This window comes from Coturnix japonica, chromosome 20, assembly GCF_054131305.1.
Source record: "Coturnix japonica strain WE chromosome 20, WE-NBRP24, whole genome shotgun sequence".
NCBI classification, from domain to species: domain Eukaryota; kingdom Metazoa; phylum Chordata; class Aves; order Galliformes; family Phasianidae; genus Coturnix; species Coturnix japonica.
The window spans coordinates 9,488,121-9,510,163 of NC_140682.1; the positions used below are offsets into that span (position 1 = coordinate 9,488,121).

At 50.5% G+C, this 22,043-nt stretch overlaps 2 protein-coding genes across 7 annotated transcripts; one reads left to right on the forward strand and one right to left on the reverse strand.

Moving 5' to 3' along the window:
* Positions 1 to 3,696: 3,696 nt before the first annotated feature.
* LOC146757642 (man(5)GlcNAc(2)-PP-dolichol translocation protein RFT1-like) lies at positions 3,697 to 13,305 on the forward strand. 6 transcript variants are annotated; one of them, XM_085520630.1, is made up of 13 exons: positions 3,697 to 3,815; positions 3,934 to 4,019; positions 4,129 to 4,245; positions 4,633 to 4,822; positions 5,448 to 5,549; positions 5,994 to 6,128; positions 6,822 to 6,900; positions 7,171 to 7,221; positions 7,959 to 8,089; positions 9,212 to 9,356; positions 9,969 to 10,074; positions 11,279 to 11,399; positions 11,851 to 12,989. In XM_085520630.1, the coding sequence occupies exons 1-13, from the start codon at positions 3,753 to 3,755 to the stop codon at positions 12,013 to 12,015; spliced, it is 1,491 nt and encodes a 496-aa protein (XP_085376756.1). In that variant the 5' UTR covers positions 3,697 to 3,752; the 3' UTR covers positions 12,016 to 12,989. The 6 variants fall into 6 exon arrangements, with proteins under 6 accessions (XP_085376756.1, XP_085376759.1, XP_085376757.1 ...); XM_085520631.1 differs by lacking the exon at positions 11,851 to 12,989 and adding an exon at positions 13,103 to 13,305 and having other exon boundaries at positions 3,698 to 3,815; positions 11,150 to 11,399; XM_085520628.1 differs by having other exon boundaries at positions 3,699 to 3,815; positions 11,150 to 11,399.
* Positions 13,306 to 13,846: 541 nt separating this feature from the next.
* On the reverse strand, positions 13,847 to 20,097 carry LOC146757643 (maestro heat-like repeat-containing protein family member 7). Its single transcript, XM_085520634.1, has 21 exons — positions 19,879 to 20,097; positions 19,654 to 19,776; positions 19,358 to 19,437; positions 19,114 to 19,231; positions 18,912 to 18,998; positions 18,537 to 18,641; positions 18,224 to 18,404; positions 18,041 to 18,147; positions 17,671 to 17,820; positions 17,371 to 17,525; positions 17,121 to 17,268; positions 16,723 to 16,901; positions 16,502 to 16,639; positions 16,226 to 16,340; positions 15,945 to 16,082; positions 15,554 to 15,730; positions 15,093 to 15,248; positions 14,811 to 14,912; positions 14,614 to 14,722; positions 14,462 to 14,521; positions 13,847 to 14,347 (listed from the first exon to the last, which is right to left on the reverse strand). Exons 1-21 carry the CDS (start codon positions 20,095 to 20,097, stop codon positions 14,178 to 14,180), a joined length of 2,817 nt encoding a protein of 938 aa, XP_085376760.1. The 3' UTR covers positions 13,847 to 14,177.
* Positions 20,098 to 22,043: the final 1,946 nt, after the last annotated feature.

Consider the following 22,043-nt stretch of genomic DNA (forward strand, 5'->3'; position numbering starts at 1 on the left):
GTGGATAAGATTCTGAAAGAGTTTTTGACTGCTCAGCCTCTGATCAAACCTGGCTGCTAACAGCATCAGTGGGGCCAAGCAATCACAGGTGTGTGTCTGTACACCACTTCCTTGTCTTCGAAGTACACAGTGCTTTGTGGGTATGTAAAAGGACCAGGAATCTCTGAATGCTGCGTGCATCCTGGATGACTTCAATGAACGTTGGGTACTTTCCACTGTGCAGGTGTACGTGTGAGCTCTGATGCTCATCGTTTTATAATGCAACAGGAAAGATCTCAAGAACCCCTCTGTGAGTGAAGATCAGTCAGTCAAGACTGCTGTGATCTTTGTGACCTGACTGTCCTGGCTGCTTTCAAAAAGCACCGTAAGGATACTGGCTGTTAAACCCCTGTGCTGTATGACATGTGTGTGCTCCCTGCTTCTATACACAAGTCACTAAGCAGCGCGTCCCTCATTCCAGTGAGTGGCCATGTGAATTACTAGCAAAACTGCTCGTAGTTGTGGACAGCTCATCCTTGCTGTTTAGCTGAGAAGTTAAAGCAGTAAACTGAAAACATCATTTGTCCTTTCAGCCTCAGCTTTTTCAGTCTGTTTCCCAGAGAGGTGAAAGTAGCTGCGTTGGCTGCCTCAGTACGTCTTCCCATGCATCTCCTGGGAGCACTGTGCAGAGTTCTACTTGTGCTTACTCTTTGCTTGGAGGGGGGAGCAGCCTTAATGAGTCCTGTGAGAGTCATTCTTAGGTTTTTGCCTTGGAAAACGAGAGGATCAGAGGCATGCTATGAAGGAGCTGGCGTGCTCCTTCAGTGACAGAAAGGGAGACAGATGGTGAGCTTTGGTTCTTGAAACCTCCATCCATTTCTGCAAGGAGAGGACATTCATTCTTTTAGGCTTTCTGCATTATTTCAGTCTCTAAATGCAGTTAACAGTTTCACTTAGTGAAGTGTGCTTTAATTCCTGTCCTGTGCCTTCCAGCTGTAATGCTTGAGCAGTGGAAATGCTGTGTTTTCCCCAGGGGGGGAAGACGGTCTTGTGAAGGACAAAGTGTTTGGGAACCATTGGGATGAAAAGGAAGTTCAGGAACCGCATGGCATAAGTTTCAAAGAAAATCCCCAGGATGGTTTTTTAATCTTATAAAGGAATGATCTGCTCCACTTCTCCCTTATTTGTGACTTGTGTTTAGTTATGTCGGTGTGTGCTGTAAGGTGTGCTGCTTCAGTTGACGTTACCCAGGCTGAAAACACCAGAGGAGAGCAACAAGGATGAGACAGTATCATGGAATACAGTGCAGTTTATAGCATGCATGTGCTGTACAAGCATTCTGACTATCAATATGCTTTCCTTGTTGTCCATAAAATTCCTCTCATTCACTTCCAGGAGAAGACTGGGAAGTCCTTCTTTTCCACGTGTTGTCTGTTCACCTTACAGACTGCATTGGAATAGTTAGACTGACATTTCCTATTTATGCACAGCTGGGTACAGGATGGGCAGTAACACACGAAGCTGTCTCGGATTTGCCCACCTGGCTCTGGTGATGTCAGCACATTTCGGTCCCTGTAGCAGTTCAGTGCTGCTGGTTTTTGCACTCTGCTGGTCAAACACTTCAGAAATAGTTGCAGAGGAGAGTTCTGTGTTTTTTTGTTTTGAATCCACCTCGGTGTGTGTGGGGGAGGCAGCTCTCGGCCCTACACTGACTGCTTTGGCAGATCCATCCAGTTTCCTCTGTAGTGTTCTCCACATGTGGTTGTGAAATCCAGTGGCTGACCTCTTTTCTAAATACTGAGTCACCATTCTTTTAAAATAATTGATGCCAGAATTCTCCCTTGTTTTCAGGACCTTTCTTTCTACTTCTGCAAGTATTGAGCATTTCTCCCTTGTCCAATCTGCACAATCACTTTTCAAGTAACTTTATTATTCTTTTTGCTTTACTGTGTTCTGGTGTAAGTAACTGTTTGGTTTGTCTTCCAAGCAAAAGATCTGCTAACAAAGACTGCTTTCCTTCAGCAATGCAGGAGCAGCCACCGAGGAGTGTGCTGTGCCCCACAGTTAGCACAGAGCGTGTTCTTCACGTGGGCACACCTTCTGTGTGTAGAACACGGACAGTAACGATGGTGTTAGCAAAGATGAAGTGTTCTGTTTTCTCAGTTCAGTTCTGAGCAAATAGCTGATATGTCTTCACTGCACTACCCAGCTGGAACCACCTGATGTCCTGCATTATTAACGTGGTTAAATGGTATTGCGTGTAAGTAAATGTCTTAGCTTGGCCTCTTGCTAACGATGCTAGACTTTGGCTCAGAGGTAAAAAGGGACCAAATGTAAGCCTGGGCTGCAAAACAGCCAGCAGACTGAATGAGTTCACTTTTTATTGGTGAGTCGTCATGTGCTTCAAGAAAATGACACGCAAAGCTCATAGCAGCCTCACATGGATTTGGTTGAAAAACCCAGTGTTGCACAGTGAAAAGGGCTGCTCACCCTTTTATCTGTATGGTTTAACAAGGCAAGTCTGATTTTGGGCCTTCCCTGTTGCAAATTACACATTCCACTCTCTGTACTGCTGATCTGATCTCATTGTTAAGCACCACAGTTCTCTCTTTTGTTTTAATAATCACACAAAGGTCTGGAAAACTGCCATAATTCAATAAAAAAGCAAGGCTGACTTCATGGTTTCCTGGCTAGCTCTCTCCTAGGCTGCAGTGAACCTGCATATACCCTTCGGAAACGTTACTGACAACATTACGGGGTTTCGTTCTGTACAATGTAATGTTTGTGAGAGGATGAAGTGATTCAAGTCACAGGCTCGGGGTACGGTGTCACTGCAGTAGTCAGAAGTGGCATTTGTGCCTTGCTGCTCCCATAGGGATGCTGTGGGGCTCTGTTTCTGTTGGAAAGATTTCAGGTTCGCCACAGACAGAGAACAGGTTTTTGCTTTCTGTATTGTGCTTTCAGCATAATTGATCGCATCAGGTTTTGTGTGCGGATGGACAGGAGTTTGCTCCACATCAGACATGGAATGTTAGCAGTATGGTGTGCACGGAGGATGTCAGTGCTGGTTTAGCCTCAGACGTGGGGTCAGAGCCTCTTCTTTGAACCTCTCCACATTCCTCAGGATGCGATGGGAGTGTTCTACCGCTTAGAACAGCCTGAGGTGACTCCTGAAGTGTCTCTTATGATGAACCTTCGGTACTATTGGATTCTCAGAAAAGAGTCGTACATTTTAGGTAGGATGATAAGGCACAGATAAAATGAGGTGGTGAAGTTGTATTGTACGGGCTGCTCCAAAAGTAATGCCTGCCGTTTATTTCCATGGGAACTGCACCGGGTGCAAAGAGCACAACAGCACAGTTGTGTGGAGCAGTGTCAGCTACAAAGCGCCGTGTCTCAGCACTGTCACTACCAGCAGCTCCGTGTTTTGGCCAGCAAAGAACAAGAGCCGAATGCGGCGCTGCTAAAAGCTGCATGGCCAGATCTGGGGCTTTTCTTTCCTGTCCGTGCCCCCAGTGCTGCAATGCACCACATCACTGCGCTCACACGCCCTGCTTGTGCTCCATCCACATTCACAAGTGGAGCTGGACGCCTCTGGCTGCCATTTCCCCGCACACTGAGGCCGTACATTGTATCGCTGCACACCCCGCTGTGTCACCCCGCCGCCACCTGCTGACAGGCACCACACGGGTCGGGTTCAGCTCTGCTGCCGTCCGCCCCCTCGTGACGTCATCGCGGCGCGACGCCGTCCTTCCGGCCGGTCGCTCGGTGTCATGGCGGCCGTCGGTGCTCTCCGTCAGACCGCCCGCCTGGCCTCGTCCAGCGCCCTGCTGCAGGTGCGGGCCGACCCGGGTCCCCCGGCCCCGCCTCCTCCCGCTCCTCGCCCTCCTGGGCGGCGCCCGCGGGAGCCGGCCCGGCCCCCCGGCAGCGCTTTCCTCCCCCGTTCCCCCGCAGGTGCTGTTCCGGGCGGTCACCTTCGGGCTGAACGCGCTGACGCTGCGCTACCTGTCCAGGGAGCTCCTCGGCGTCGTCAGCGTGAGGTGACGCCGCGCTGCCCCGGCAATGGGAGCCGCCGGGAACCGCCTCTGGTGGCCGGGTTTCCTTGGCACGGAGCGGGGCCGACCCCGTGTCCCGTCGTGTCTCCCGCAGGCTGACGCTGCTCTATTCCACCGCGGTGTTCCTGGCCAGGGAGGCGTTCCGCAGGGCCTGCTTGAGCGGCGGCGCGGAGCGGAGCTGGGCCGCGACCATCAACCTGCTGTGGCTGACGTGAGAGCGGCTCCGCTTTGCTTTAGAGCTCACTCCTGGTTCCGGCTGGAGGAGGCGGCGGGTCCTGCAGCGGGACCTGCACGAGGCGGCCTGTGTCTGCAGCCCGTGTCTGCACTGCATGCCGTGCATGTTTTCTTCTGCTGACTCCACTGCCGTTGCCTGGAAGGCTCACTGTAACAGTTACATTGGGGCTATCAGACTCATAGCTGCAAGTAGTAGCTCGCACTGACAGGTTTTACACCAAAACTTGTAGCTACAATAGCAATGAGTTTGTCTGATCTCTTTCGACATACGTAAAGTACAGCAGCGTGGGAAATTTGAATCAGATTTTCTCTTGTTCTTTTTTCTGCTGAAGGAAACCTGACTGTTTTTACATTAACTTTTTAGAGTCCCTCTTGGTGTCTTCTGGTCTGTTTTCCTGGGCTTCGTCTGGCTGCACGTACTTGAAGTTCCGGATCCATCCGTGGTTCCTCACTATCAGGCTGGCGTGGTGGCGTTTGGCCTCTCTGCAGTTGTTGAGCTTCTAGGGGAGCCATTCTGGGTTTTAGCCCAGGCTCACCTGTTTGTAAGGCTTAAGGTTAGTAGGGAAGCTGTGAGCATAGGGCTGTGTGGGACGGAGAAACTTCGTGCTGAAAAAGTGACGTAATGGAAATGAAGACCAGATTCCTGAACTGGATCTGTGCATGTTCAGGGGTGCTTAAAAAACAAATGAAGCTATGGGTTGCTTCGTGCTGTACGATGTAGTCATAATGTATTTGTAACGTTAATTTGCTCCTGTTTAAAAAAGGAAGTTAATTTGTTTAGAAGTTACCTCCCTAATGCTCATTAAATGTATAATCACAAGTGTTGCTCAGAGGGAGGCACAGACGCCTTCCACACTTCTGCTTTTCACTGTCGGTGTGAGGCTGTGAAATGCAGCAGCTGGGGTCACGATTGTGCCAAGCAGGATTTACTCCCATGTGGGTCCCACACAAGGGAGCGGGGCAGTGTGATGGGGGAAAAGTGCCCTATAAGACTTGAGAATGTGCAGAGATGCTGCAGCGTGAGGTGGTCAATGCAGCAGCAGAACTGTGGTAGCCACACTGACTGTGAATGCCTTACAGGTCCTTTGTGGGTTGTGTGTGTGAAACTGGAGTGCTTTGCCTTCCTGTAGGTGGTTAAGCTGGCAAAAATGAGCGTTGTCTATTTTCTCTTTCTTGAAGGTAATTGCTGAAAGCCTTTCGATAGTGTCAAAATGCACTTTGACAGTTATCTTAGTCATCCTTTATCCGCAATGGGGCCTTCACATTTTTTCCTTGGCTCAGGTAAGTTTCCTGTATTCTGTATATAAATTCTTGCTCTGAAATGTTCTTTGCTGCTGTCTGTGACATTTAACCTGCTAGATAACACTGAGGAGGTGAGAGAATGTTCCTCCGAGGTGAGGGTTTAAATGTGAAGGATTTTGGTGATAGACGTTACTTGGCGCGTTGAGCCCAGTCAGTTTAATGGGCACCTTTGTTGTGTGCCTAAAGGTACATTTTGTGAATAAGGTTGTTACGTTGTGTGTGCTTTAGCTGTTCTTGAGGGCAGAGGGCTGTGATGCTGATCTGCTGATTAAAATGAATTTAAATCAACAGTACTCTGTGTGTGGGGAGGGGAGTTACAGTAACGCCTTCAGCTAGGTTCAGAGTTGACAGGAGGAAGAACTGCCTTCACTTCTCACTGAGTTCTCACTCATTCTTTGTTTTTTTCCTTCCTTGTCTTTCCAGCTTTTGTACACCAGTGTTCTGGTGCTGTGCTATGTGGTTTGTTTTGCAAAGTTCTTGGGGTCTCCTGAAGCAACAAAGAAGTCATTTCCGATTACAAGAATGAAAGGCCTGTTACCTAACTGGATGGCGGATAAGGTGGGTCACACAGTTCATTCTTAAGTCTTTGACGAGAGCGCTTTGAAAACTGGAGTTGATGGAGTGACTGAGAGATTATTTCTGCTCCTGGACACCATGGCTGGTTAGGAAGCATGGTTGCATAAAATTCCATTCACAGTTGTTGCATTCAAATCCTTGTCAGAAAACCACAGTGAACCTGGAGCTCTTTGTTTCTGGGCCTCGTTGGCTGCCTCATCTGTTGATTGGAGATGGAACATTTACAGTGTTAAAGGGAGTGAGCTGGTATCAGGTAGAAGAGAATCCAGGGTTGTCTTACAGAGCTGGTACTTCAACTTCTCCTCAGACAGAACATGGTGGTGCACAGCGTCCTGCAGATACTCAGATCTCTGATGTCCTCCAAAAAGGAAATGGGGCAAAGAAAGAAATGAAAAGGCAAAGATGAGGAAGAGACTGAGAGATTGAGGACATGAAGGCAGTTCTGTCTTGTGAGGCTTGCAGGAGTGCTTTGAAGAGCACTGAAAGATGTACAGTACTGTGAGGGGCAGAGTTATATTGGTCTGCTAAACAACTTTTCCCCCTCTCTGGTTACTGTTGAGTGATTTACTCTGTAGAAAACTTATGCAGTTCCTTTGTGTATCTGCAAAGATGGTGATTTTCCACAAGGGAGAAAGTCAGCCAGACCAGGGTGACGCTGCTTCTTTGATTTTGCAGGCTTTCCTTAACTGGAAGGAAGCATGGCTGACTTGGAGCTTCTTCAAACAGTCCTTCCTGAAGCAGATTTTGACAGAGGGTGAGGCTCGATGTGTGGGAATGCTGGGGGAAGGAAAGTGGATACAGGTCACAAAATGGACAAGGAGCCTGGGAAGGCTGGGAGGGGATGGTGGTCAGAGCGGCACCAGCAGGTGTTGGCAACCCAGGTGCAGTTACGGAAGGTTTGTGGAGGATCAGAACTGTACCGTCCTGCTGGACATGTCTCTGGAATGCGTCCTGTTAGCAGGGCCTGGACACACACGGGGAGAGATGTGGGGGTTTGTCCTTACTTCTGTGTTTTCAACTTCAGGTGAGCGATACGTGATGACTTTTCTGAATGTGATAAACTTTGGCGATCAGGGTGAGTGTGGCGATGCTGTGCAACAATGACATCATTTTCTAGTTGCTCCTTTTTGTCTGCTTCTGAAAATACTGAAAATATTAGAAACCATTTGAAAATAACATGAAAATGTTGGAGGATTTCAGTGGCGCTGGGACGTTGAGGTGCATTTCAGAGAATGATGGGTAAATGGTTATTAAATATAACACACACCAAAAAACAAGAAACAAAACCAGAGCAACTTGTTTGAGGGTCATGGATTTAAGGAATGCTTCTCCCTTGGATCAAAACTTGGCAGTTGTGCCTCTTCTGCTGTGCGTCTTGTTTCTGTTTTAAAAACTTGGAAGGAGGCAGCATAGTATCTGATACATTGCAGTTCCTTCTCTTCATTTTCTTGGCCCTGTTGTCTTCCTTTGCAGTCTGTTAGCTGTTACAGCAGGAACACTGTTGTTTGTAGCATCACATCTCCAACTGAATGTGCTCCATAAAAGCAGTGTCCTTACAGAGTAATGAATGGCAGCAGCAGTTCAGGTGACAGCACTGGCTGCGCCACAGGCTGATTCTCTTGCATCTGGATCTTTTATCTTCCTCTGTAGTAAGAACTGAAGGGGCTGCCTGGGGGTGTCTGGGGCTATTGCTAGATTTGCTCTAATGCTGCATTAAGTTCCACTGGTTCTCTCTTTGTTTATCAGAAATGTGGAATAGGAATTTGTGCCAGAAAAAAAGTGACAGCTTGTTGGTGTGTTTTGTTTGTGAAGGTGTGTATGATATCGTGAATAATCTCGGGTCGCTGGTGGCCAGGTTCATCTTTTTGCCTATTGAAGAGAGTTTTTATGTCTTTTTCGCTCAAGTATTGGAAAGAGGGAAGAATGTAAAGGATCAGAAGCAGGTACGTTTGTTAGTATTGGTTCCACATGAAATGCTTACCTTCTGTTGGAGATCAATTGTATCAGGAGTGTGACTGACGTGTGTTTAAATTACTGAGTGTAAAGATATTTGGAAAGAAACTTGAAGTGGAGACCATGCCGAAGGAGTCTGGACAAAAAGCAAATGGATAAAAAGGTAGCGAAGTAGGAGTTACGAGGTGCAATGACATAATGCTGCATTGTCTGGTAATTGAAGTTAAAATCCTCTACTCCAACAGCATGGTGCTTGTGCACCATGTCTGTGCAGCTGTGCTGAGGCAATTACTGTAGGTTCAATCTCTTTCCAGCAAATAAGTGGCACTTGACAATATTTGACTGACTTGAAAATACAACAGGCTGGTAAGCATTGAGCGCTTCAGAGGGTGCCCTTTCCAGAGGAAGACAGCTGTGTTTTGGCTGAGCTTTGGGATTGTTTGCGCAGTAACGATGGTTACATGAAGGAGAGGTTTCTGTATGCTCTAGAAGAAATTCTTGGTCAGATAGGAAGGTCCCAGTCAGCCAAGTGTCGTGTCTCACGTTAATGGTAGGCTGACAGAGGTGTACCTGTGTGTGTGTTTGACGTGGAGTGTTCATGGTGTGTTTGTGTGTGGGCTTATCCCGTGCACCTGGCAGGAGGTTTGACTCCTCATGAGGGGTGTGGGCAGCTGCATCTTACCATGTACAGAACTCACAAGTGGCTCCTTATGCTGTGGCGAAACTTGTAGTCCAGTGTAACAATGAAGACGTGGCCCTTTTGGTGATTCAGGCTGTGGCCCTGGGCAAATGCTGTGCTTTTCTTTGCTATTTACTGGCTGCTGTTTGCCCCTTTCCTTAAGCCCTGAAACAGAGCTGTCAATGGCTAATCTTTGTTGAGAGTTCTGCATATAATACGGAAGAGAATAAGAATACCTGAGCACAGCTGGAAGCCAGGACCAAGTGTGTAGGTGTGTCAATACCAAAAAATAGTCTTGGCTGTGCCTTGCATTGTGCCAGTGGACTTTTTCCCCCTGGAACAGTTTCTCTTGGTGACAGCAGCAGTTGTGCTGGTTCTAGTTCGTGTAATTGACTGCTGGGTTTTGTTGTTTTGTTTCTGTTTTTTTCTCCAGGATGATGTTGCTATGGCTTCGAATGTGTTAGAACTGCTGTTGAAGCTGGTGCTTCTGATTGGCCTTACCATTGCTGTTTTTGGATGTGCCTTTTCTCAGCTGGCTCTGGATATTTATGGAGGTTCAATGCTCAGTTCTGGAACAGGTAAAAAGCTTTAGCTGTGTTTTTTGTTTCTCAGCTCTGTTCTGAGCTCTTGGCTCAGTCAGCTTTCTGTCTGAAAAAAATCAGCTCAGGTTAAAAGGAGCTTCAAGTAGCCTCATTCTGGTAGAATTATTTGATTGCTTTGCCCTCCTGTAGATGCATGCATTTAGAATATTCCAACTGTAGCACCACAGCTCCCAAAGTTACCTGCAGGGATGCTTGCAGAGGCTGGAATGTAGCCCAGCAGTTTTTTTAACAATATTAGGAGGTTTACAAGGAAGGAAGGATAAAGCATTGGCTTTTCCTGACTTGTGTCACGTGTACCAGCTTATGGCCCAATAAATACAACCACCACTTTTGTGGAGGAGATCTTGTCTGTTACATTAATAGCTGCTGCCGCCTTGTACTTTGTGTTTGGGTTCCCCTTGCTTTGTTTATTCTGTTTGTCATCTTGTCAAGATGTCCAGACCAGAAGCTTCTCAAAGGGACACAGAAGTTGCTGTTATCATCGGTGATAATGTTACAGCTTCTGTTGTGGAGTATGAAACTGTGGCTTTATAAAAGAAATAATGATCTCTTTATCCTTGTAATGCTGCTGTCTTTATTTTGTTGTAGGTCCCGATCTTCTCCGGTGCTACTCGTTGTATGTCCTATTTCTTGCTGTCAATGGAGTAACAGAATGTTTCACGTTTGCTTCGATGTGCAAAGAAGAAGTGGACAGGTGAGGAGTACCCCCAGTGCATCTGTGTGTGATTTGCATGGAGTTAAGCATGCAAATGGGGAACAATTGTTCTGCTTGGATATTCGCTTGGAAATGCTTTTCTGTTACTGAGAAGGCAGTTTCTTTTTGCAGTCGTTTTAAGGACTGTGTGCAGACCTCGATGTAAAAGCTTTAGTTTAAACCTTTGGGTAAAAAGGATCCGAACTGACAAGGTTATTAGCTTTTAATACACAGCAAACTGGGAAAGTAATTTAATGTGAAGTCTTATTTTCTGTACATGTACGTGAATAGAAGCTTCAGTTTTTAAGGTGGACTGTTATGTTAAACTCCTTAAAGTCTTGCAGCTGTTAAAACTTCTCAGTCACAGTTTCTATAGATCACATTTGGGATGACATGAGTTCAGTGGTTTATCGGCCTTGAGGAGAGCTCTGGACAAGATGACTTCCTGTGATGTTTTGCAGCCTGGATGTTTTCTTGGTTCTCTGTTGTGGTGTGTTGGCACTGCAACCTGATGGCTGCCATCGGACTTGTTTCACTTCTGTGGCTGTTGTCTATTACAGCTCTGTTCCAAATTAATTAGGCCTTTACTTTTTTTAGGTCATTAATTAAAAGAGATCCTCTTTTAGCAGTTTAGCAATTGAGCAATTCTTTTTAGATGTGCAAGGACTGCTTTTGTCCCCCTTTCCAAGTGTGATCTTCTCTTTAAAGCCACTGTTTGGAGCAGGACTAAGTGTCACCCTATTGAGCGTTATTGTTCTTCAGTACCGAATAGAGAAGGAAAAAGTCCTCAGTGTTTGATACTGCTAATTATTGTTAGTAGGTTTTCTGAAGTGAATGCACAGGTGAATAGAAGGATAGAATTTCCTTCACTTAAAGTAGTTGTTGGTTTAGTTTACTCAACGTATTTTTCATTCTTGTGCTGCATTTCTTTTCTCAGCCTTGCCGGCTGTTAGCAGATGACAGGAGTTGTTGCTCCCATGTTTTAGAAAGCGAATGGATTTTTATCTTCTGAAAATGAGTTTAGTAATTAAATAGTGCAACTGCATATGTTGTTTATATTGTTTCTTCTTCCTAGGTACAATTTTGTTATGCTGGCCTTGTCCTTCGTGTTCCTGTGCATCTCTTATTTCTTGACCCGCTGGCACGGAAGTGTTGGCTTCATCCTTGCCAACTGCTTTAATATGGGTATTCGCATTGCTCACAGCATCCAGTACATCTATGAGTACTTCAAGGAAAGCTCCTACAGACCTTTGACAGGCTTGCTTCCCTCACCGTTTTTAATACTCGCTTATGTCATAAGTGGAGGAATTACTGTTTATTCAGAGGTAAGTATCTGCCTCGGGATGTTCCTTTCACTGCGGAGGTTTGTCAGATGGCTTCATTACCAGAAGGAAAGAAATATTATCAACAGGAAAGGCTTACAACCATAGCCTTGGAGATTTCCATTACATCTTGCAAGGCTGCGTATAGATCTATTAAAAATGAAACAAAGACATGCAATTATATTGATCTTCAGATGTGTGCCTGCTTGCCTTCTCCAGGTGGCAGAGAACTGTGTACCTAATGAGTCAGACAGTTCTGCTGGCCATCTGTATATCCACATTCTTAGTTCTTGGTAATTGATGGTGATAGTGCAAAGAAATGGTCACTAAAGATTCGGTTAAAAAAATAAAAAAGCAGTGCAGGGGGAATAAAACAACAACATCTATCATGTATGTAGCTGGCCTACCTTGTGCCAACTGGTTTTCCTTCAGTTGCTGGTTTCCTTTGTTTTAGGCATTCTTCTGCTGCAATAAGGGTTGGATGTCAAGGCTGATTCACATCAGCATTGGGGCGCTGTGCTTTGCAGCTACCACCATTACCATGTTCTGCACAGAGACCAAGCTGGTCCACTTTGTCAGAAGCCAGTTCCTCTCCCAGTATATGAAGAAAGGAACATGAAATGCTCGTGGGCAGAATAATTCTTGTTCGTGGCTGCAATTATGGAGGGTTGTATTCTTTGCACGGGTCTGCCTGGATAAAGGTTTCCACATGAGTTTGTTGGAAGTATTGATAGTGACAGTATAAGTGGTTGCTGACTAAACTACTCTGTACAGTGAAAGAGAGCCGAGTAATTTTCTCTTCATGCATCATTCGTTCTTAGCTTTTCTTCCAACAGCCTCGTTGGTGATGAAGGTCTGTAGTGCACCTGCCTGACATGAACTGATGGCCAGAATTAATGTGGGGAGCTCCCATTCTTACTGGTAGGGAGACATATATGAAGGCATTGTATGGCTTACGTCTTAATTAACATGTAATTAAGAATACCCTTATTGAGGATGGTGGGCTGTTGAAAAAGTTAGCAAAGAAATGGTTTGATGTTGAAAAACAAAAACCAGAACCAAAACCTGAAGCAAACACTGGAGCGAGGACCAAGCACGAAACCAGTACCAAAGTGGAACGTAATGCAGCGCAGAAAAACCTGAGTTATCGGTGCCCTGAAGTGAGAAGCATTAAACAGACAGTTCTGGTACTTGCAGGGAAGCTACTGGAATATGCAGCGTGTCCAAGTCCAAGCTGGCTGTGTGAGTTTACTTCTGTCAGCATCATTCATGTAAGGAGAGAATCGATTAGCTTGTCAGAAATGCTCTGAAGCTTTTCTCTAGACAGAAGTGTGGTGGGTTTTTGAGCAGTGCCGAACAATTCAACAGCTGTGAATTACAGTCACGTCCAAGTTCCAGAAGGTAGAGTTAAATATCATTGACTTCACTGCTGTTCTGTTCCTACCTGAGGTGATCAGTGCAGTTATGAGCAGATTTGTCTCGCCTTTCTGCAAAGTGGAACGTTGTGTATGTTGAATGAGATTTCCTTCTGGGTTTGTGCGTGTTGGATCTCTTGCTTTTGGATTAAAAAAATGCTGCTTTTTCTTACAACGAGGTTTTTCATCTGGTTGCTCCTTTTTGTGTTTGTTATAAACCTTTGTGTTGATGTAATTTATTGAAAATGTCAATGCTCAGAAGCAATAAAGCATTGAATTTTGTTTCCTAAGGGCGCCATGTCGTATTGCTGGTCTAAGATGTGACTTCAGAGCATACGAGCAGCACGTTGTAACAACCAGCATTCCCTTCACATGGTTTGAGTGGAGCAGGAAATGCCGAGTGTGCTGAGACGTACAGCATGAAGACTTCACTGTCATCACATAGCAAACTCCACAGGTCCTGAGACAGCTCTAGAAGCATCTTCACTTCCAAGAGCAGTGAGGAGTTGGTACCAATGGACAGAGCTGACGGGGTGAAATGCTTTCTGGTATCACTGTGGTACCGTTAGAAATGTTTGGTTCTGTTAGAAATGTTTTCTTAACTGTCGCCTCCAAATCCGGCGACAAGTCAAGGCTGCGTGTGAAAGTACCGTGCCTCCGCACATGGGGAACAGATGAGACTCACACACAGTGCGTAATGCCAAAAGAACAATTTTATGCCTTGCAACAAATAGTATATACCGGTACATGTGACCGCCCCCATCAGGTACTTGTGACCTCCCTGACTCCAGCCCAGGTGCACCCAACAGCTTTGTCTCAAGTGATGCACGGTCATAGTTTACAAATCCTGATGAGCGGGCTGAAAGGAAGTGATCACACTATGATACAGGAACATCACCTTCACCCGAGATTTCTGTCCAGGTTTTGTCTTCTCCAATTTAGAAAAGGCTCATTGGTAGGCTAACAGCATTGTAACCAGCATTACTAACACATCAAATGCCTATTCCCATAGATTCCAGCATTGGTAACATTAGATCCTATTTGATTCACATCCAATTTATTAATAAAATAGAAGCACACTGGATAATAACCTGGATAATGCCTAATAATTGCAGTTCCTGAGACTGCATTGGAAATGCTAGAAATTCTCCCATTATGTCGCTCCGCTGTTATCTGCAGTATAACAGGTTACAAAGCAGCACACGGGCCCAGTCACTATGAAAACTGGATACTAGGGCCAGTCCTAACGACTCCCATTTACTTTCCAAAAGCACAATTTGTGCGGGCGATGGGGCAAAGGGAAGTGATGTGCCCGAGGAGTGGGGCTGAGCAGCAGGCAGGAGGTGCTGGGAGCTTTGCAGGGCGCTCAGCTGTCTGCCCGGGAGGAGCGCCACCTCCTCCATGTGCCACGGAGCCTGGTGGAGAGCTGCCCAATGGCTCCTTGTGGATGTGGCCTCGTTTCCTTCAGGATCTTCAGCGTCTGAAGGGCCAAGGAAGCGACAGCTGGACTGGGGTCATGCTTCATTCCCTGAAGGCCTGCGATAAGAGGAACAGAGAGGCATGATGACCCAGCTCTCCCCTCTGGCAGGAGGGAGCGAGGGACAGGCATGTCACCTGCTGGCTGCCCCAACATCCCACTCCCTGGCTTACTTTGGTAGATGTGCTCTCTGTCAGCCCGCTGCTCATCCCTCATGTGCCGCCCTAAGAGCCCTGCGAACACAAAGCCCCGTCAGCGACCCCCGCTGTTCCGTGGGTGCAGCATGGAGGGCCAGGGATGGGGGAAGCTCAGCCTCGTGGCTCACCGATGAACCTCACGGCCTCCAGTCGCAGGGTTTCCTGCAGGCTCTGCAGGTAGAGCAGGCAGTCGCCCAGGTAGTCCTGCGCTGCACTCTGTCTCCTCCTCTTGGTCAGCTGAAGAGGGAAGAATGTGAGGTCAGTGCAGGCTGGTCCCGACCCTTTCCTGGGGTGTGGGAATGGGCATACTGTTGCGCATACACACCATGCAGTCGCTGATCTGCCAGAACTGCTCTGTCTGCACCAGGTGCTCCAGCTTCCTCCAGCGCAGGAACCGTGCAGCACCAAGGAGGGCTTTCTGGGAGGCCTGCCAAAGAGCTGAGATAGCACCGCAGCCCGAGCAGCCGCAGAGCCCGTGTCCCCAGAGCCCCTCTGCAGGGAGGATGCAGCAGCAGGGGCTGATGCTGCTGTGGGCTGCAGTACTCTTGATGTATGGGGGGCACCACGGGAGCAGCATCACCCTCCCCCAGATGAACCTGATTCCCACCTTGGACACGTTCTCTTCCTCATCGTGCAGGTGTAGATACAGCAGGACCAGGTTCCTGCACACCGTCTTCTGCATCTTCCTCTTTTCTTGGCCCTCCACAAAGCTCAGCGTTTTGAGGAAGAAGTCGATGGAGAGCTGACGCACCGTGCCGGACTCCTGTGGAGGAGGAAGGAAGGACATCTGTGTCAGCAGCTCCAAGTCCATGGCAAGCAGGGACAGCACCACCAGTGAAGTGGGGGCAAAATCTCCGAGCTGAGAGGATGCAGATCTTGAGGATGCCCTCAGAACTGCTCCAAAGTGTGCAAGCTCTGCCCAGCGGAAAGTCTGCCCAGGACCACGCAGTGCCTGAACCTGGTGAGCGGCCAGGAAAGTCCCCTGGTGCGCTGTCACAAGGCAGCAGGCATGGGCACGCTGGGCTGGCAGCCACATCCCTCGTGTGCTGGACTCCCTATCATCCTTACATCGTTAAGCAGAGCTGGGAGCTTGCCGGCCAGCTCCAGAGCCATGACGCTGAGCTTAACCTCCTTCAGGAGGTGCAGCAGGTTGCTGAATATTGGTAGGGCCATGGCACGGATGTCACTATCTGCATCCTGCAGCTGCTCCATGATGCACGGCAGGAAGATGATCATTGTCCTTGCCTGTGGGGAAAAACACCCCATCCTTTAGGTATGGCAGCAAGCGTAATGAGGGCAAGGCTACTCCAGTACCAGCCCTGAATAGCAGGCAGTGATGGGGTGGGCAGAGCGCACCAGCTCCTCACTGCCTGAAGAGTTGCCGAGTTGTACATGGCCCCGCTACAGCCCCATGGCAGGCCCAGCCCAACCTGTGGCATTCCTGGCCACCCCTGCTCACCGTGTCCTGCCTCTTGCTGAGCTGCAGGATGCCCCTGAGCACCAGCTGCTGCATGCCCACCCTCTTGCTCTGCAGATAGTGGGCAAAGATTCCTATGATGCGGTGCAGCTCTTTGCTGAGGTCCATGCATTCCAGCATCTGCAACAACACACGTGGCTCTTAGTGCTGGATCTAACAGTCAGCTTGGGGAAAGACAGCAGGCCCCGAGGGAGGCAGCAGGGCTCGTGCTGCCAGTGGCCTTGCAGCCTCCAGTGTTCTCTGCTTCTGCAGCTGTTGCTCACCTCAACGAGGAAGACCATGGCCACCATATCCCAGGAGTAGAAGTTGGTGCTGAGCAGCTCAACCAGCTGCTGGAAGATGGGGTCACGCAGAGCAGCAGGCAGTTCCCTCATCACCCTGCAGGGATAAGAAGGCACCGTGAGCCCTGAACCAGGTAGACGCAGCTCTGGCTGTGCAGCCCTCTTGCCACTGCTGCAGGGGCCACAGGCTCTGGTGCTGTGGCTGCAGTTTGGCTGAGAACTGGGGACCCCCGTGACACCACAAGGAAGGGCTCCCACCTGGCCACCACCTGCACACCCTGGAGGTGGGTCACAGTGCTGAGAAGCGCGTCCCAGCCCCCCTGCTCCTGGATGGCCTCCATCTGCTTCTGGAGGCCCACGCTGCAGAGCAGCACCTTCAAGGACTGCACCGTGGACCTGCAGGTGGAGAAGGGTGCGAGTCACATCAGGAGCCCCAGCACCGGGTCCCTGGGTGCAGCAGGGGGACGGGGATGTGGCACCTGATGGGAGTGAGCTGGTGCTGCTGTTGCCCCTCCCAGAAGATTTCCACCTCCTGCAGCGTCAGCTCCGTGGTGAAGGACACTTGCAGGAGAAGGGCTGGGAAGAGCTGGGGGAAGATGGCTTCAGCCTCCTTGAGGACCAGAGGCAGCTGGAGTATCTCTGGTAGGATCCTTGCTGCCTGCAGAAAGCACCCGGATATGATTCTTGCCCTGTCCCCTGGGTTTCCATCCCGTCTTTAGAAGTGTAGGGATGGAGAAAGGGAGGGGGGGGGAGGGAGACACCCAGAGCCCCAGGCAGGTCTATGGATGCATCCCAGGGCAGGAAGAAGGCTCGGGGGTGGACAGGGAAGGGGAGTGGGGACTCAGCTGGGGTTCAGCTGGGTGAATGAGGAACTCACGGCCAGGGCAAGGACACGTGGCCTCTCCTTGATGAATGGGGAGGTGTGCTGCAGAGTGTGGTTTATGAGCACTTGGAACACCTCCTGCAGCACCGTCTTCACGGTTGAAGACTCCGAGAGCATTTCCCTCCACATGGTGACAGCAACTCTGCAGGTCCCCAGGGCTGTCAGCGTGGCTGCTCCTGCCTGGCTGACGGCCGTGGGGTGGGGAGGGGGGGGGAGAGGAGCCCTGAGGGCTGTGGCCCCATACCTGGAGCAGGTGAGAGAGCAGACCAGCAGGCTGCTGACCATCTCCTTTGGGAATTTGCTGGCCAGCACAAGCAAGGCCCTGCTCAGGCTTTCAAGAGCTGGCTTGGCTTTGATGGAAGGCAGGCTGCTGTGGATCGCCTTCACAATCTTTTGCACCTGGAGGGGGGGAGCATGGGTGAGAATGGGATGGCACCAGAGCAGGGCCCTGCTGCCATCCCCACTGCTGCCTGCCGGCCAAGCGCAGTGCCAGGGATGGAGCAGAGCCCCCAGGGCTGGAGCGGAGGCAGCAGCAGGTTCCCACCTGCTGTGGAGGGAAGCGAGCCTCTCCTGCGAGCACATCCACCATGTGGGCAGCCAGCTGGGTGCTGTGGAGGCTCGGTGCTTTCATGCTCTCAATGGCTGTGAGTAAAATGTTGACCTTTTCAGGGTACAGGAGGTATTTCAGAAGGACCTGTGGGAGGGAGGAGAGGAGGGATGACTTATCCTCTGCTTGGCTGCTCAGCTGTGCAGGTGTCCCAGGAGAACTGGGAGCAGAGGCTGTGCTGGGTGATGCCAGGGATATGAAGCGTGAGGGCCCCAAAGGCACCAGGGCTGCTCGGGGACAGTGCGTGCACTCTTCCTGACACTGCAGGCCTGGGTTCTCCTGTGGGCTCAGGGTTTGCTCTTTGTACCTCGAAGATATTTCTGGCTCTGTCCTCACGGGAAACCTCCTGGTGGAGCGAAGTTTGGCTGTCCCAGAGCTGTGGTACTGTGCGCTCCTCCGGTTGCCATGGCAGTCCTGGACAGGAGCACACACGGTGTCAGTGAGGGGTCTGGGCATCTGGAGGGACCTAGCCCAACACAACTCCTCTCACTTGGGGCAGCGATGAAGATGAAAAGCTGATGAACAGCATTAATCGCCTCATCTCTGGTCCTGTCATCCGTGGAAGTGCAGGACAGGATGAGGTGTCCGACCAGCTTTCCCAGCACGGGGAAGCGTTGGTTCTCCTGGCACTTGTGCTGGAACACCGCGGTTCCAACGAAGCAGGTGCACAGCTGGGGAGAGAGGCAGCACGGCTGAGTGGGCAGCAGGGCCCAGCCCAGGCTCTGTGCAAGCCTGGACACAGGTGGGCTCTGGCTGGGGAGCCAGGATGTGGTCCCAGAGCTGAGCGCGCCGGGACTCCCTACCTCAGGCAAGACGCAGGTGTTGCTGAAGGCGAGCAGCCTGGCAATGCACACCACAGCCCTCTCCTCCACGGCCGCCAGCTGGCACGTGGTGAAGGGCAGCAGGAGCTGTGGAGAGAAAAGTTGCTGTTGTGCCCACAGCACGGGGCACTCGTACTTCCCCTTGCTCCCCAGCTGCAGCGGGGTGGGTGGTTGCGTCCCTGTCCTGCTGCAGCCCTGCCATCTTCCCGCTGCTCCCCACCCATCCCTCTAACACCACACGGGCTAGTTTTGGGCCAGCACCCCCTGCCCGCAGCAGGCCCTGGGGGGACCTCGTGTGGATCCCTCCTTTGTGGCCTTGAACCATCCCCACAAACCCCAGCGTTGCCACATCCAAACCTCCATGATGTTCTGCAGCTCCACGAGGACAAAGCGGCCAGCGCTGCTCACCAGCACCTGCAGCAGGTGGTGCAGGGCTTCCATGGTCTGCAAAGGAGGACAGGGGTCAGGGCGGCCTGCCCTGCTGCGTCCTGCTGGCAGCAGAGGGGCATCCCGGGTGCTGGTGCCCAGGAAGCGTCCCCAGGGCTCAGCTGATGCGCACCTCCACGTAGAGTGCCGCATCCAGGTCTGCGTCGTCCTCGTAGCAAGGGAGGTGGAGGACGCTGCCGAGGCAGGCACGCAGGAGACCGTTCTTCTCCTCTGGAAGCAGCCATGCTCTACTGCGAGGGGAGAGAGGGCAGAGGTGTGATGCTCCGCTCAGCACCCTGTGCCCTGCAGCCTGTCCCGCTCAGGGCCCCGGCTGGGACCGATGCCTCCACGCTGGCAAAGCCGTGCTGGGGCAGTACCTCATGGCGGCGATGGTGCTCATGGCCTGCTGCCGGAGCTCCGTGTCCAGGTGCTCGGCGGGCTCCTCCTGCAGCAGCGCCTGTGGGCACAGCGGGATGGGATGGGATGGGATGGGATGGGATGGGATGGGATGGGATGGGATGGGATGGGATGGGATGGTGCAGTGTGCCCTGCTTTGTGTGCAGAGCCCAAGCACCCCATCCAGGCCCCCAGTCCTGGCCCTCGTTCAGGGCTCCCCAGTGACCTTGCAGTGGAAGGGCTGTGCCCTCAGCCCAGCCCTGCAGTGCTCCATTACCTCAATGCACAGCACCACCTTCAGCACGTAGTCACACAGCTGGCTGTGGACCACGCTGTCCGTGATGGCAGCTGTGCAGGCAGTGCGGACGCAGGCCAGAAAGCGCAGCTTCTGTTCCTGTGTCTGAGACAGGAGGGGAGTTACAGGGGTTGGCATCGGGGGACCCCGGCACCCTCTGGGCACAGCCGGGCAGGGGCAGCCATGGAAGCACAGAGTGCACACTACCTGCGGTCTGCATGCACAGCAGGCGTCGATGTAGCTCAGGGGATCCTCGTCCTGAGGTGACACGACGGAGGCAAAAGGATCCTCAGCTGAGCCCACGGGCCCCTGCTGGGGCTGCACCCCATGCACCTCGCCGGGCCCCTGCGGGGCCGTGGGGGTGCGGGATGCTCCGCGCCTCTCTGGCCAAGCCTCTCGAACACGGAGTGGGGGTCTCTGCTCCATCTCGCAGCGAGGAACAGCGGCGAATGAGCCTCGTGTTCCAGCTCTGCCTCCTGGTGGTCAAAGCCCATTGTAACAGGGCTGTGATCTCACCCCGTTCCATCCGCCTCCACATAGAACCCCTCCTCTTGCCCTGGGCTCACCCCAGAGCCCCACAGCCGTCCCTGTCCTTGGGCAGGTTCGGTCTGGAAGGAGCCCTTGTATTCACTGTGTGTGTTTGCCACAGCTGCAGTGTTGGGATCCGGGAGTCCTTCTTCAGTCCATCCCCGCATCCCCCCCTGTCAAATTAAACCATGTTCTGGTCTCCATTGGGACAGAGTTGATTTTCCCTTCTTGGCATCTGGTGCTCTGTTTCGGCTTTAGGAGAAAAACAGTGTTGGTAACGCAGCAGTGTTTCTAGCTGTTGCTGAGCTAGATGGGATGGGATGGGATGGGATGGGATGGGATGGGATGGGATGCGATGGGATGGGATGGGATGGGATGGGATGGGATGGGATGGGATGGGATGGGATGGGATGGGATGGGATGGGATGGGATGGTGCAGTGTGCCCTCCTTGGTGTGCAGAGCCCAAGCACCCCATCCAGGCCCCCAGTCCTGGCCCTCGTTCAGGGCTCCCCAGTGACCCTGCAGTGGAAGGGCTGTGCCCTCAGCCCAGCCCTGCAGTGCTCCATCCCTGCAGGCATTCAAAGGCAGGCTGGATGTGGCTCTGGGCAGCCTGGTCTGGTGGTTGGCGACCCTGCACATAGCAGGGGGTTGGAACTGGATGATCTTTGAGATGCTTTTCAACCCAGGCCATTCTATGACTGTACAGTTCCATACTGGAACAAAGATAAAATGGTAACTATGTAAAACATGGAGTCAAACCTGTGTGATTTGTCCACACCAGGAGGTGATTAGAAAACAATTTGTAAGCTACAAAGCTGCTTGCATGAAAGGAAAAGAAAATAAAACTACAAGAATAAGGGAAAACCTTTCTTCCTGAAAATAGGAAGAATAATGGACCTGACATGAAATTTGGGTGAAGCTGCCTGATTTTATGAAGCTATTCCCATTATTTTCTTGGTGCTGTGTTTCCCAAATGAGTGGTTTCTGGCTGTGCTGCAGCACCAGTCTGCATGTGAACATCAACTCTATTCACCATCTGGGAAGATTAGGACTTCCCTTCTCCCACCAGCACCACTGAATTACAGTTACTCAGTGGTTAAACAAAGGAATCCTTAAAGAAGGGTTTACAGCTGTCGTGTTATCTGAAGTGCTTGGGGCATTCTGATGCTATTAAGCTCTATGTATTAACAAGTTCAAAAAGAAAAGGTAGGCATCTGATTGTTGTGACAGTTTCTAAGTTATTTGGAAAGCTGTACCACCCAACCACTCCTTCTATTTGATGGAGGTGACAAAGCTCAGTTTAATTTCTGACTGCTGTTTAAATTCTGAAGCTCGAGCTGGTTCCCGGAGCAGAAAAAGCTCGGAAGCTGTCCCTCCTACAAGCAGGCACCTCTGAGCAAAATATGACATCTCAGTTTCTGATGGTAAGGTCAGGAGATCTGATTCCAGCGTCTAGCTTTCGGCTTCATGCTATGTTAGTGGGACCTTTGGCATCTAGCACTGACCAACAGCAACTGACAGGCTGGTAACAGTGCACCCCAAAACAGTTACGTTTCTATTTATGTTATGAGGGAAAATTGTATCGCATTGAGATTTCCAGTTTTTACTCTTTGCAGATCTAACTAGCTGCTGGAAGAATCCTGTACGCCATGTTCACACCATTTTCTATGAGCTGGATGAGTCTGTTGTTGGCATTTTAATACCATTGACCAGGCAGGCAATATGTATGGAGTATTTGGCTCTCTCTACAGTCATGAATGTTTGAGTATCTTCAACATGTGGCTCATTGCTTCCATTTCAGGCTGCCCAGAGAAGCTGTGGGTGCCTGTCCTTGGTGTTGAAG